Source organism: Saccopteryx bilineata, chromosome 4 (assembly GCF_036850765.1).
Source record: "Saccopteryx bilineata isolate mSacBil1 chromosome 4, mSacBil1_pri_phased_curated, whole genome shotgun sequence".
NCBI classification, from domain to species: domain Eukaryota; kingdom Metazoa; phylum Chordata; class Mammalia; order Chiroptera; family Emballonuridae; genus Saccopteryx; species Saccopteryx bilineata.
This window is the reverse complement of record NC_089493.1, coordinates 286,420,481-286,433,296: the sequence shown is the minus strand read 5'-3', so window position 1 is coordinate 286,433,296 and position 12,816 is coordinate 286,420,481. Positions and strand designations below refer to the sequence as shown.

At 42.2% G+C, this 12,816-nt stretch overlaps 1 protein-coding gene across 2 annotated transcripts in view; it reads right to left on the bottom strand.

The window, feature by feature from the left end:
* CREBBP (CREB binding protein) overlaps positions 1–12,816 on the bottom strand; it is a 159,694-nt gene that overhangs the window by 35,815 nt on the left and 111,063 nt on the right. For both annotated transcript variants that reach the window (XM_066275080.1, XM_066275081.1), the window contains 4 exons: positions 7,831–8,020; positions 2,631–2,749; positions 1,154–1,393; positions 653–741 (listed from right to left, as the gene is read on the bottom strand). In XM_066275080.1, coding sequence (XP_066131177.1) covers positions 653–741; positions 1,154–1,393; positions 2,631–2,749; positions 7,831–8,020 — 638 coding nt within the window. The remainder of the gene's footprint in view (positions 1–652; positions 742–1,153; positions 1,394–2,630; positions 2,750–7,830; positions 8,021–12,816) is intronic.

Below are 12,816 nucleotides of genomic sequence, written 5' to 3'. Positions count from 1 at the left end.
GCCCATCTGCTTCTCCACCCTTCCCCCTCTCCTTCTCTCTCTCTCTTCCCCTCCCTCTCCTACTCTCTCTCTCTTCCCCTCCAGCAGCCAAGGCTCCACTGGAGCAAAGTTGGCCCAGGCACTGAGGATGGCTCCACGGCCTCTGCCTCAGATGCTAGAATGGCTCTGGTTGCAATAGAGCTATGCCCCAGATGGGCAGAGTATCGCCCCCTGGAGGGCTTGCCAGGTGGATCCCGGTCAGGTGCATGCGGGAGTCTGTCTGCCTCCCTACTTCTCAACTTCAAAAAAATAGCAAAAATGAAAGAAAGAAAGAAAGAAAGAAAGAAAGAAAGAAAGAAAGAAAGAAAGAAAGAAAGAAAGAAGGAAAGAAAAGAAAAGAAAAGAAAAGAAAAGAAAAGAAAGAACGAACCTGATCCAAGTAGTGGATTAGCAGCAAGTAGATATGAGCTTCAATTTTTATACTGTAAAGGCATTCCTTCAAATTAAGACACTATGAACCTACCTAGTGACTAAGACACACTGAAATTGTGGCCTCTTTCATTGGAACTTCAGGAAAGAAATAATGCACCTGGGCTATAAGCAGACAAACAGGCCTTACCCTAAGACCTTCCTTTAGTTCTGTAATTCAGGAAGCTAACTGTGCAATGCTTACCTATTCTGATAGCTGTAGTAGGCTGCATCTCGAGGAATTGTACACAGCTGCTTCCCGTAGCAGCACAGAGTCTGTGGGGAAAACTCATACTGCAAAAACAAAGGAGAAAACACTAAAACTATATCCCATTTATTCTCATGTAACGTTCTAATCCCCTACGGAGAGTTAGATTCAGCTAGTAAATTGTTAGTACACTGGATAGTTTTCTAACAATTTTCATAGCCATTTAAAGACATTTTTGGATACAATGCAAGAGAATTAGTGTCTATGAGACATATATTACTAATAGTGAATGTACACAGTGAGAAATGCTTAACCCAAGGCCTTCCCTAATAAGCACCTTTAGTTTTGATCATTCATTACATTATGTCAAGCAATAGTTTTTCAAAAGACCAGTCTCCACCTGGGCACTTCCCAGTACACACGTGGCCAAAAAGTCGTCTCTCATATCATCATACCGCTGGATCAACAAAACAGGTCATTTTCCAGAAACAACTGTACCTTGCGTCCACAGCAATATCCAAGCGACTGCATCACAGGGTCAATTTCTTGCTCAAAGACCTCAGCCAATTTACTGCAGAACTTATAGACTCGTGACGTCTTGCGATTATAGAGCCAGGCATTGTTGAACATCAGCCAGACATCATCCACGTACTGCCAGGGTTCTTGGTACTGCCCTGTGTCCAACTTCCGCTTGATGGTAGAAAGGTCCATCGGGTTCTTCACAATGTCAAAGTAATCCTTAAAGACAAAACAGTCTCAACCTAGTGGATACCCCAAATTCCAAATGCCACCCTTACCTTAACATAAAATAGAAAGTACCAGAACTGTTTCCAACAGTAAGAAATGAGAATTGAAAACAAAATAACCTCCGATCTTCCTCTGATTTTACTATCTAAAATTACAGTATTTTAAATGTGATCAAATTCCTCCAAAGGAAAAGTTAAAGAAAAAAATTGAAAGAGCTTTTTAATAAATGATGCCTTTTTTCCCCCCCCTTTTTTTTTTGTATTTTTCTGAAACTGGAAACGGGGAGAGACAGTCAGACAGACTCCCGCATGCGCCCGACGGGATCCACCCGGCACGCCTACCAGGGGCGATGCTCTGCCCACCAGGGGGCGATGCTCTGCCCCTCCGGGGCGTCGCTCTGCTGCAACCAGAGCCACTCTAGCGCGCCTGGGGCAGAGGCCAAGGAGCCATCCCCAGCGCCCGGGCCATCTTTGCTCCAATGGAGCCTTGGCTGCGGTAGGGGAAGAGAGAGACAGAGAGGAAGGAGGGGGGGGGGGGTGGAGAAGCAAATGGGCGCTTCTCCTATGTGCCCTGGCCGGGAACTGAACCCGGGTCCCCCGCATGCCAGGCCGACGCTCTACCGCTGAGCCAACCAGCCAGGGCCACGATGCTTTTAAATATAAGAATTTTCATGCACTGAATTATAATGCTGACCAAATTTATTGACAATATGTTTTTCTAGAAATTCAATCTTAGTCCTAACAAGTAAAATGAAATTCCAAGATAAACAGAAAAACAGAAACAAACAGTAACACTGCTTAATAGATTGTTAGGTCACTATGGCCTTTGCAGGACTACCCAGGGATATCAAAGTGAGAAGCCCAAGTGTTTTCTAATTGATGTTCACCAATCTTTAAACCCATTTTTTAAGACAAGGTCTTACATAAACCCCCCAATATAAAGCGAGTTGCCAGAGGCTGTGTGCCAAAGTAGGGTGCGACCAGGGCAGCAGGTTTCCCTGTCTCGTACCCAACCCTTCCATGGACCCTGGAGCTGCACAAACAGGTGGGAAACTGGGAAACACACATTTCAATAAGACGAAGGTGTATTACTGTTTTTGACAGCAACCTCTTTATATCAGTAGAATAATCTTCAAAACAAGATTTTACCCAATTGTAAGAACTAAAACATGGGTAACACTTGAGTTTCACTGGTCAAGTTATAATACATTTTTACTATATGAACTTACTGGAATTCCAAGGAGCTGGGGATCAACAGGCTGGCGAAAAGGTAAGGACTCAGGATCCTGTCGATACAGCGCTTCTAGGGTTGGCATAAGAGCCTGGCGTAATTCCTCCGGTTTAAAGACTGCAGTTGGAAAAGCATGAGAAAACAACACTGTTTACAAGGCATCCAGACCCCTCCCTTCTCCGTGATGCTTAGATGCAAGCCTGGGCCCTATCTGAGAGAGGGTGAATCACCTCCTTCCCAGCCTCAGAGCTTCCAAAGGTTCTCATTCAGCAGAGTCCACAAATATTCTAAAGCTACAAATTCAGGGTTTCTGAAAACACAGTAATGTTGGGGTTTCTAAAACTGCATCCATGTCATAAGGCAAAGTACCACATTGTTTGTTTGTTCAGTGAGAGGGATTCTAACATTAAATTGTGTTGGAACAGAAAACGAATCTCATTCACAGATCTACTTCATCGATCAAATGCTGGTAATAAAGTCGTGCCACTGGAAGGGACCTTTCTTTCCTCCTCTGATAGAACTGTTTTTGGCTGAAGCAAACTCAGACCACCTGAGACAAATGGTTTTGTACTACAACCTCACAAATGTACAAAGTAACAGAGCTATAAAAACAAGTACTGTTCCCAAAAGTTCTATACAGTTCCTCCCACATTTACCAATGTTTCCAACTCTCAGCTATCCCATTTCCTACTACATTTTCTGTTATCACCAATCCCAGGATAAACAATGGCTATCAAATATACCAAGATGGTATATTCATACAGAATTCAAATGAGTTAAGAGTAACATGGGAAAATGTGCAAAACAGCCTCAGAAGGCAAGAGGCAGATCAACCAGCAGGGAGCGTGTGCCGATCCCACCTTGCTCATATACATCCTGTGCATGGAAAACTGACCAATAAGAGGCAAATTTGGCAGAGGAGTTCTGATGATTTGGATTATAAGTGATAGATTTCCTCTGTGTTGTTTTATATTTTGAAAAGACTTTCTACAACAGGTATGTGGGAAACTGTAATTTAAAATCACATTAAAATACATAAACATTTAAAGTTCGAACTGGGAAGTGCCATGCATCGAGTATGCTGAGGAATGAAAACTGTGGCCCTGAGAAGTTTCCTGAGGCTTACCACTTTCAGAGCCAGGGACCACACGTGCCCTGTCTAACCTCCTGTGAAAATGAAACCGGGCTGCTTCAGACCCGGGATGGCTGCTGGAGACCAGCGAGCACGTACATTATCCCGTGCAGCAGTCCCCGGTAGACATTCTCCTTGGAAAGCATGCATCGTGCTTTTAGCTAACTCCTTTCCTTCCTGTTGTATAGAGATAAAGTAGCATTCCATTTTCTTTGAATAATTCAAGAAAACAACCCTTAAGGTTAATCACTAGGTTTTTCATTCTTCTAGACTAGAGGTCAGCAAACTCTGACCCATAGGCCAAATCTGGCCAACCACCCACCTTTGTAAGGCCTGTGAACTAATAATAATTTTTATGTTTAATAGTTTGGAAATAAAGAATATACTATTCCCTGATACGCCTGACCAGGCGGTGGCGCAGTGGATAGAGCATCAAACTGGGACGTGGAGGACCAGGTTCGAAACCCCAAGGTTGCCAGCTTGAGCGCGAGCTCATCTGGTTTGAGCAAGGCTTATCAGCTTGAGCCCAAGGTCGCTGGCTTGAGCAAGGGGTCACTCGCTCTGCTGCAGCCCCCCGGTCAAGGCATATATGAGAAAGCAATCAATGAACAACTAAGGAGCCGCAACAAAGAATTGATGCTTCTCACCTCTCTCCATTCCTGTCTGTCTGTCTCTATCTGTCCCTCTCTCTGTCTCTGTCACTCACTCATACACACACACACACACACACACACACACACGAAAATCCTTTTATTCCCTGAAACGTAAAAGTTATAGGACACCAAATTTTAGTCTCCAAAAATAAAGTTTAATTGGACCACAACTGTGTTCCATTTGCTGAGATGTAGTCTGTGGCAGTTTTCATACTACAATTCAGAACTGAGCAGCTGCAACAGAGACCTTATGATACACAGTGCCAAAAATATTTACAGTCTGGCTCTTTACAGGAACAGTTTGCTAACCCCACTCTAGACCTCATCATCTCCCTAAAGGTATCAAAGTGACATGGTCTCACATGCAGCTGACTTGGGTAGATCATTCATTTCTTCATCGCACGTTTGTATTTAACACTTATGCAGAGGAAAAGCATTTTCAAATTCCTGTCTTTACCACACTGATGTTATAAGACACCAAATGAGTGAAGGAAGTCAGAGCTGCATCTCAAACCAGTTCTCTCCTGTTGATGAGTATGGTGTGCTTTTTCCATATAATCAGCATGGTGCACCACGCCAGCAATCCTCGAGGCTTGGTCCATGGTGCTATGGAGAGCCCTGTGCTAATATGGTAGCCACCACCATATATGGCTCCTTAAAGCTAACTGAATTAATATTAAATAAAATTAAAAACTCACTTCCTTAATCACACTTATCACATTTTAAGTACTCAGGAACTGCATGTGGCTGCTAAATGTCATAATAGTGAGCATAGAAAGTTCCAGTACTGTTCCAGGTCCTTTCTAGAGGTCTGTGAAATTAAATTTATTTCCATAATATAAAACGACTCTCACAATAACACGAAGTCATTCTTTGCTTTTTGTGCTGTGTTCACTTTTGCAGAGGGGGCACAAGCAGGGGGAGTCAAATTCTTAGCGCGGCAGCAACCTCACCAACCCTCACTTAGTCACCGGGGTCTTCACTGCTCCTGGGCACACACAGGAAAATGCCGGGCACACTAAGGATATATCCCTGGTGGAGTAGTAAAACGACTTCTGTTCCATCTCAACCCTTGGCTACATGTCTGTCTCCTGTATGACAAAGTGGGGAGTTGTGTAAAGCACTCTGGCTACAGGTACTGCTTGTCTTGAGAGAAAAGTGCTTGTGCGAGTTAGGAGCTGAAGTTGTTGTCTTTCTTTTTTAAAATATTTATTTTATTGATTTTAGCGAGAAGAAGGGAGAGAGGGACTGAGGGAGGGAGGGAGGGGGGGGGAGCAATCTGTGCCCGTATGTGCCCTGACTGGGGATTGAACCAGCAACTTCCATGCTTTGGGACAATGCCCTAACCAACTGAGCTACCCGGCCAGGGCTTTTTTTTTTTTTTTTTAAATAAAACTTGAAAGAATGACTGATAAGCTATAGATATTCAGATCTGAGTATGTGGCAGATATTTTCTCATAAATGAAAGAAGTGGGCCAGTTACTTCAAGGAAAACTGACAGTGTTTGTTGCTAAAGATAGTCTGGACTCTCATCAAAATTTGAAATTTGGAAGAACTCCATATAAGCTTCACATTGTCTCAAAATTCACAAAATATTTTTGAGGCAATTCACAGTGATATAGTGATATTAATGAGTGTGACTAAAAAAAATAGTGAAGTATGTCAAAATTTGGAAGATCTGCATAATTCAGTGAGCCAAATTTCCAGATGACCAAAGGATCATGTTATAAAGAAAATCCTGCAAGGGCAAAGGATCCAGTCAAAATACAAGACAGACAACTGGACTCTAATGTCTAAGTATGAAAAATTCAGTGCTAAAGTAAGGCTTCAGATTTCACACTGCAACTAATCGTGTGTGTGTGTGTATGTGTGTGTGTGTGTGTGAGAGAGAGAGACAGACAGAGAAAGGGACAGACAGGGACAGATAGACAGGAAGGGAGAGAGATGAGAAGCATCAATTCTTCATTGTGGCACCTTAGTTGTTCATTGATCGCTTTCTCATATGTGCCTTGACGGGGGGCGTGCTACAGACTGAGTGATCCCTTGCTTAAGCCAGCGACCTCTGGGTTTTGAACCTGGGTTCTCTGTATTCCAACCTGACACTCTATTCACTATACCACCGCCTGGTCAGGTTGTAACTAATCTTTAAGAAACTTCTACTTGTTGAGTTTTGATGTATCAAACAAACAAACAAACAAGCAAACAAAAAACCCCAAAACATTGACAATTATCTGAAAAGGCTGTTACTTCTTCCCTTTATCCACTTCCTATCTGGAGTGGGACTGCATTCTTGTCATGTGCTTCGCTTCAACAGAACGATGTAACACAATACAGTGAAGGCAAGGGCAGATATGAGAAGCCAGCTGTGCTCACTTATCTCTCTGAGCCACAAAATTATAAAACAAACAAACAAAAATAATGCCACTACACTCACTAATGATTGGAAAAGTTGTTTTTCATTAAAATGTGTTATTTATCATTATATAATGCTATATTAAAGTGAATTAAATATTAAGAAAATTTCTGATCAAGCCAACAGCATTAATTTCTAATAGAGTAGATAGCGACAGATAATCCACATAAACAACAACTCCCTGGGGTCCTCATTTTTGAGTATATACAGGGCCTGAGACCACAAATTTGAGAACTGCTGTATGCCATAATCTCTAGGGTGTCTTCCAGTGCCAAAATTACACAACAGATTAGCCTAACATTTCACTGCCATCCTTTTCCAAAGTAGCATCTGCAGTCCTGTACTTCCTGAGCCCCCTTCTTACATTTCCAAGGGTCACCGAACAATTTTCTGACACCCTATCTCCTTACACTTAGACAATTCTCAGATGTGAGTTTTTAAAATCACACCCATCAAGGCTGGCTCACCCACACAGCCTGGAACCCAACTTCACGTACCCGTTCCCACCTTCTCGTGTTGAACTAGATCACTGGGACCCATTCTACCACCCTGCTACTTTGGCCACATAGCTCCCTATCTGTTGACAAAATCTACAAGCTCCTACACATGTGTTGCCATGGTGATAATTTCCCTAACACCATGGTCATCTTCCTGTTCAAGTCTGTCAGTGGTTGTTCATGCGTTGCTGAGTAAAGCCAAAGATCCTTGGCCTGCTCTGGGATTCAAATGCAATTTCAACTCCAGTGCCACAGCCAGGACATCTCAGAAGACAGCTGTGCCCCTGGGCTGCCCCCTAGAGCCAAGGTTTATTTCTCATTCCTGCCTGGACACTGTGGGTCCAGCTCAGTGTCACCATTTCTTAACTTAGGGAATGGCAGGCAAAAAAGATAAAAGGGGAGACGAAAGTTTTTTTTCTGCTTTAGCTTTTAATCCCCAGCGTAAAATTACAACATAATGGCAAAGCAGCTCGGTTCAGTAAGTTCAAGAAAACACAACCTACTTTTTTTGCGTGGCTGCGAAGGAGATGCTGACTGGGAGGCAGCACCATTAGCAGTGCTCTCTTCTTCCTCTTTAGCTTCTACTTTTACTTCTGGCTTCTTTTCATCCACTTCCATTGGTTCTGATTTCTGATCTGTTGTGTCGGATTCTTCTTTAACTTGAGAAGATCCTTGTAGATCCTCCTCCATCATCTTGGGAGAAACAAACAAAATTACAGATAATGAGACATGGATATCAAAAACTTTTAGGCTTGTTAAAACCTTACCCTAGTGACAGCTGCATTTATTTCAATTCTCTCCCACAAGAAGGAACAGAGCATTTGGTGTCAGTTGAGTCACTTTAATATAGCACCAGTACAACTATAATCCTAATTTAAAGTTTTTATATGCTGTAGTGCTTAAAAATATTGTGTATATACAAACCTATCATCACTTGTTCAGTAGTTTTACACATACATATTTCTAGTTTGGAACAAAAATCTGCTGCAAAATTGGGGTAGGGATCAAACCCTAAATTGCTCAGAGGGCCTGCCAGTGAAGTAAATGAATGCAGCAGGAGGTGAGGTGTGAGAGCAGGGAGCAGTGGAGGCTCTGGTGAACTGGAGAGCCGGTGCCCCACCTAGAGGACATGCCGGTGCTCCCATCTGGACTGCTGTTACAGAGGACTGCAAGACAATACTGACAGAGCTTCTAATTTTTCAAGAAAAATCCAAAGATCTAGAGTTTAACTTATATATTTGCATTTTAAAAAATATTGTGAGCTAAAGAGAACACACTTGTAGGCTGGATTCAGCACAAAGTCTACCAGTTTTCAACTTTTGCCCCAGGTTAGTTAGTACACGGATACACCCCTTGTGCAGTCTAACTCTGTAGAACTATTAACGAATAAAGAATGGCAATGAAAAAACTGATGAATGACTCAAACTTTTACAATACAAGCCTTTTCACCACTGAGTATATTAGCTGTGGGTTTGTCATATATGGACTTTATTATGTTGAGATATATCCCTTCTAGGTCTACTTTGCTGAGAGTTACCATAAAAGGAGATTGAATTTTATCAAATGCCTTTTCTGCATCTATTGAGATGATCATGTGGTTTTTATCCTTTATTTGTTAACGAATCACATTAATTGATTTATGGATGTTGAAGCATTCTTCTATTCCTGAGATAAATCCCACTTGTTCACGGTATATAATCCTTTTAATGTATCATCAAATCTGGCTTGCTAATATTTTGTTGAGAATTTTAGCACCTATATTAAAGGATATTAGCCTGTAATTTCCTTTTATTAGTAAGGTCATTTTTCTTTTTTCTTTTTTGAGACAGGGGAAGAGGGGAAGGCAGAGGGAGGGGAAACAAGAAGTGAAGGGAGGGGGAGAGAGAAGCCATCAACTCATTGTTCTATTTAGTTATGTACCCATTCCTCATAAATGCCCTGACTGAGGCTTGAACTGGCAACCTCAGGACTGAGTTGGCCTCCTTAGGATCAAGCTGCCAACCCTAGCAATCCAAGACGACGCTCTATTCACTGCACCATTGGCCAGGGTACTTTCAGTAATGTCATTATCTGGTTTTGGTGTCAGGGTAATGCTGGTCTCATAAAATGAGTTTGGGCCTGACCTGTGGTGGCACAGGGGATAAAGCATTGGCCTGGAATGCTGAAGTCACCAGTTCAAAACCCTGGACTTGCCTGGTCAAGGCACATGCGAAAAGCAACTATGAGTTGATGCTTCCTGCTCCTCCCCCTGCCTTTCTCTCTGTCTCTCTTCTCTCTATAAAATCAATAAATAAAATCTTAAAAAAACCATGAGTTTGAAAGCATTCTTTCCTCTTCAATTTAAAAAATATATTTTAAGAAGGACAGGTACTAATTCTTCTTTGACTGGTAGATACCATTTGGTCCTGGACTTTTATTTTATCTACAATTGGGAACAAGACAAAGATATCTACTATTACTACTATTCCACATTAATACTGGAAGTCCTAGCCACAACAATCAGACAATATAAAGAAATAAAAAGCATCCAAACTGAAAAGGAAAAAGCAAAACTCTATTATTAGAATAAATGACTTCAGTAAACTTGTAGGATACAGAATCAATATATAGTAATCTGTTGTTTCTATATACTAATAACAAATAGATGAGAAGATTTACAATTGTCTCAAAAAGTATAAAACATGTAGTACTAAATTTAACCAAAGAAGTGAAAGATCTGTACTCTGAAAACTATAAGACACTGAGGAAAGAAATTAAACAAGATACAAAAATATGAAAGGCTATATATACCTCGCTCATAGATTGGAAGGATTAATATTGTTAAAATTACTACCTAGCCTGACCTGTGGTGGCGCAGTGGATAAAGCATTGACCTGGAAATGCTGAGGTCGCCGGTTCGAAACTCTGGGCTTGCCTGGTTAAGGCACATATGGGAGTTGATGCTTCCAGCTCCTCCCCCCCTTCTCTCTCTCTGTCTCTCCTCTCTCTCTCTCTCTTTCTCTCTCTGTCTCTCCCTCTCCTTTCTAAAATGAATAAATAAAAAATAAAAATTAAAAAAAAAAAAAAAAAAAATTACTACCTAAACTAATATATAGATTCAATGCAATCATTATGAAAATACCAATGACATTCTTCTTAGGATTAGAACTAATCCTAAAATTTATATGGAACCACAAAAGAAATAGCCAAAGAAATCTTGAGAAAGAACAAAGTAGTATTATATTCCCTAATATCAAACTATACTACAAAGCTACAACAGTCAAAAACAGTAGGGTACTGGCATAAAAAAGATACATATAGGCCCTGGCCGGTTGGCTCAGCGGTAGAGCGTCGGCCTGGCGAGCAGGGGACCCGGGGTTGATTCCCGGCCAGGGCACATAGGAGAAGTGCCCATTCGCTTCTCCACCCCTCCCCTCCTTCCTCTCTGTCTCTCTCTTCCCTCCCGCAGCCAAGGCTCCATTGGAGCAAAGATGGCCCGGGCACTGGAGATGGCTCCTTGGCCTCTGCCCCAGGTGCTAGAATGGCTCTGGTCGCGGCAGAGCGACGCCCCGGAGGGGCAGAGCATCGCCCCCTGGTGGGCAGAGCTGTCGTCCCTGGTGGGCATGCCGGGTGGATCCCGGTCGGGCGCATGCGTGAGTCTGTCTGACTGTCTCTCCCCGTTTCCAGCTTCAGAAAAAAAAATACAAAAAAAAAAAAAAAAAAAAAGATACATATATATTCATCAAATAGAACAGAAAATCCAGAAACAAATCCTTGCTAATGGGGTAAAAACAGTTTCGTCAGCCTGACCAGTGTGGTGGTGCAATGGACTGAACAGTGGCTTGAGATGCTGAGGGCCCCAGTTCAAAACCCTAAGATCTCTGGCTAAAGCATGGGCTCACTGGCTCGAGCGCGGGATCATCACCATGATCCCAAGGTCGCTGGCTAGAGCCCAAAGGTCACTGGCTAGAAGCCTAAAAGTCACACAGGCTAGAAGCTCAAGGTTGCTGGCTTGACTAAGGCTTCACTGGCTCAGCTTGAGCTCTACATCTCCATCATAGGAACCTATGAGAAGCAATCAATAAACAACTAAAGTGAAGCAACTATAAGTTGATGCTTCTCATTACTCTCCACCTCCCTCTCCCTTCCTGTCTCTCTAAGAAAAGAAAAACCAGGCTCTCCAATAAGTGGTATTGGCAAAACTGTACAGATAAATGCAAAATACAAAACTGGACCACTTTCTTATATCACGTACAAAATAAACTCAAAATGGATTAAAAAGTTAAATGTTAGACCTGAAACCATAAAACTCTGAGAAGAAAACACTTTTTGTCATTGCTCTCAGCAATATTTTTTTGGATTTATCTTCTCAAGCAAGGAAAACAAAAGAAAAAATTTTAGTATAGGTGCTGCCTAAGTGAGCACAAGAAGAAAAAATTAAAGAATGTCATTGCAACAAATAAAGTTTTTGCACAGTGAAGAAAACCATCAACAAAACAAAAAAACAACCTACTGAACAGGACAAGATATTTGCAAAAGATACATCCAATAAAGGGTTAATATCTAAAATACATAAATAACTCATAAAACTTAACACCAACAAACCTTAAATAATCCAATCAAAAATAGGTAGAGGTCCTGAATAGACATTTCTTCCCAGACATACAGATGGTAAAATGACATGAAAAGATGCTCAACATCACTATCACCAGTGAAATGCAAACAGAAACCACAATGAGATATCACCACACACCTGTTAAGGTGGCTATCAAATAAATTAACAAGTAACAAGTGCTGGTGAGCATGTGGAGGAAAGAATCCTTGTACACTGTTGGTGGGAATGTAAATTAGTGCAGTCACTATAGATAACAGTACGGCAATTCCTCAAAAAATTAAAAATAGAGCAGCCATATGACCCAGCAATTCCACTTCTGTGAATTTATCTGAAGAAAACAAAAACACTAATTTAAAAAGACATATGCATCCCTATGTTCACTGCAGAATTACTTACAATAACTAAAGACATGGAAGTAACCTAGAGCTCCATCAACAGATACACATACATATACATATCCAATGGACTATCATTCAGCTATAAAAAGAATGGTATCTTGTCATTATTATTATTATTTTTTTTGTATTTTTCTGAAGCTGGAAACGGGGAGAGACAGTCAGACAGACTCCCGCATGCGCCCGACCGGATCCACCCAGCACGCCCACCAGGGGGCGACGCTCTGCCCACCAGGGGGCAATGCTCTGCCCCTCCCGGGCGTTGCTCTGTTGCGACCAGAACCACTCCAGTGCCTGCGGCAGAGGCCAAGGAGCCATCTCCAGCGCCCTGGCCATCTCTGCTCCAATGGAGCCTTGGCTGCGGGAGGGGAAGAGAGAGACAGAGAGGAAGGAGGGGGGATGGGTGAAGAAGCAGATGGATGCTTCTCCTGTGTGCCCTGGCTGGGAATCGAACCCGGGACTTCTGCACGCCAGGCCAACGCTCTACCACGGAGCCAAAC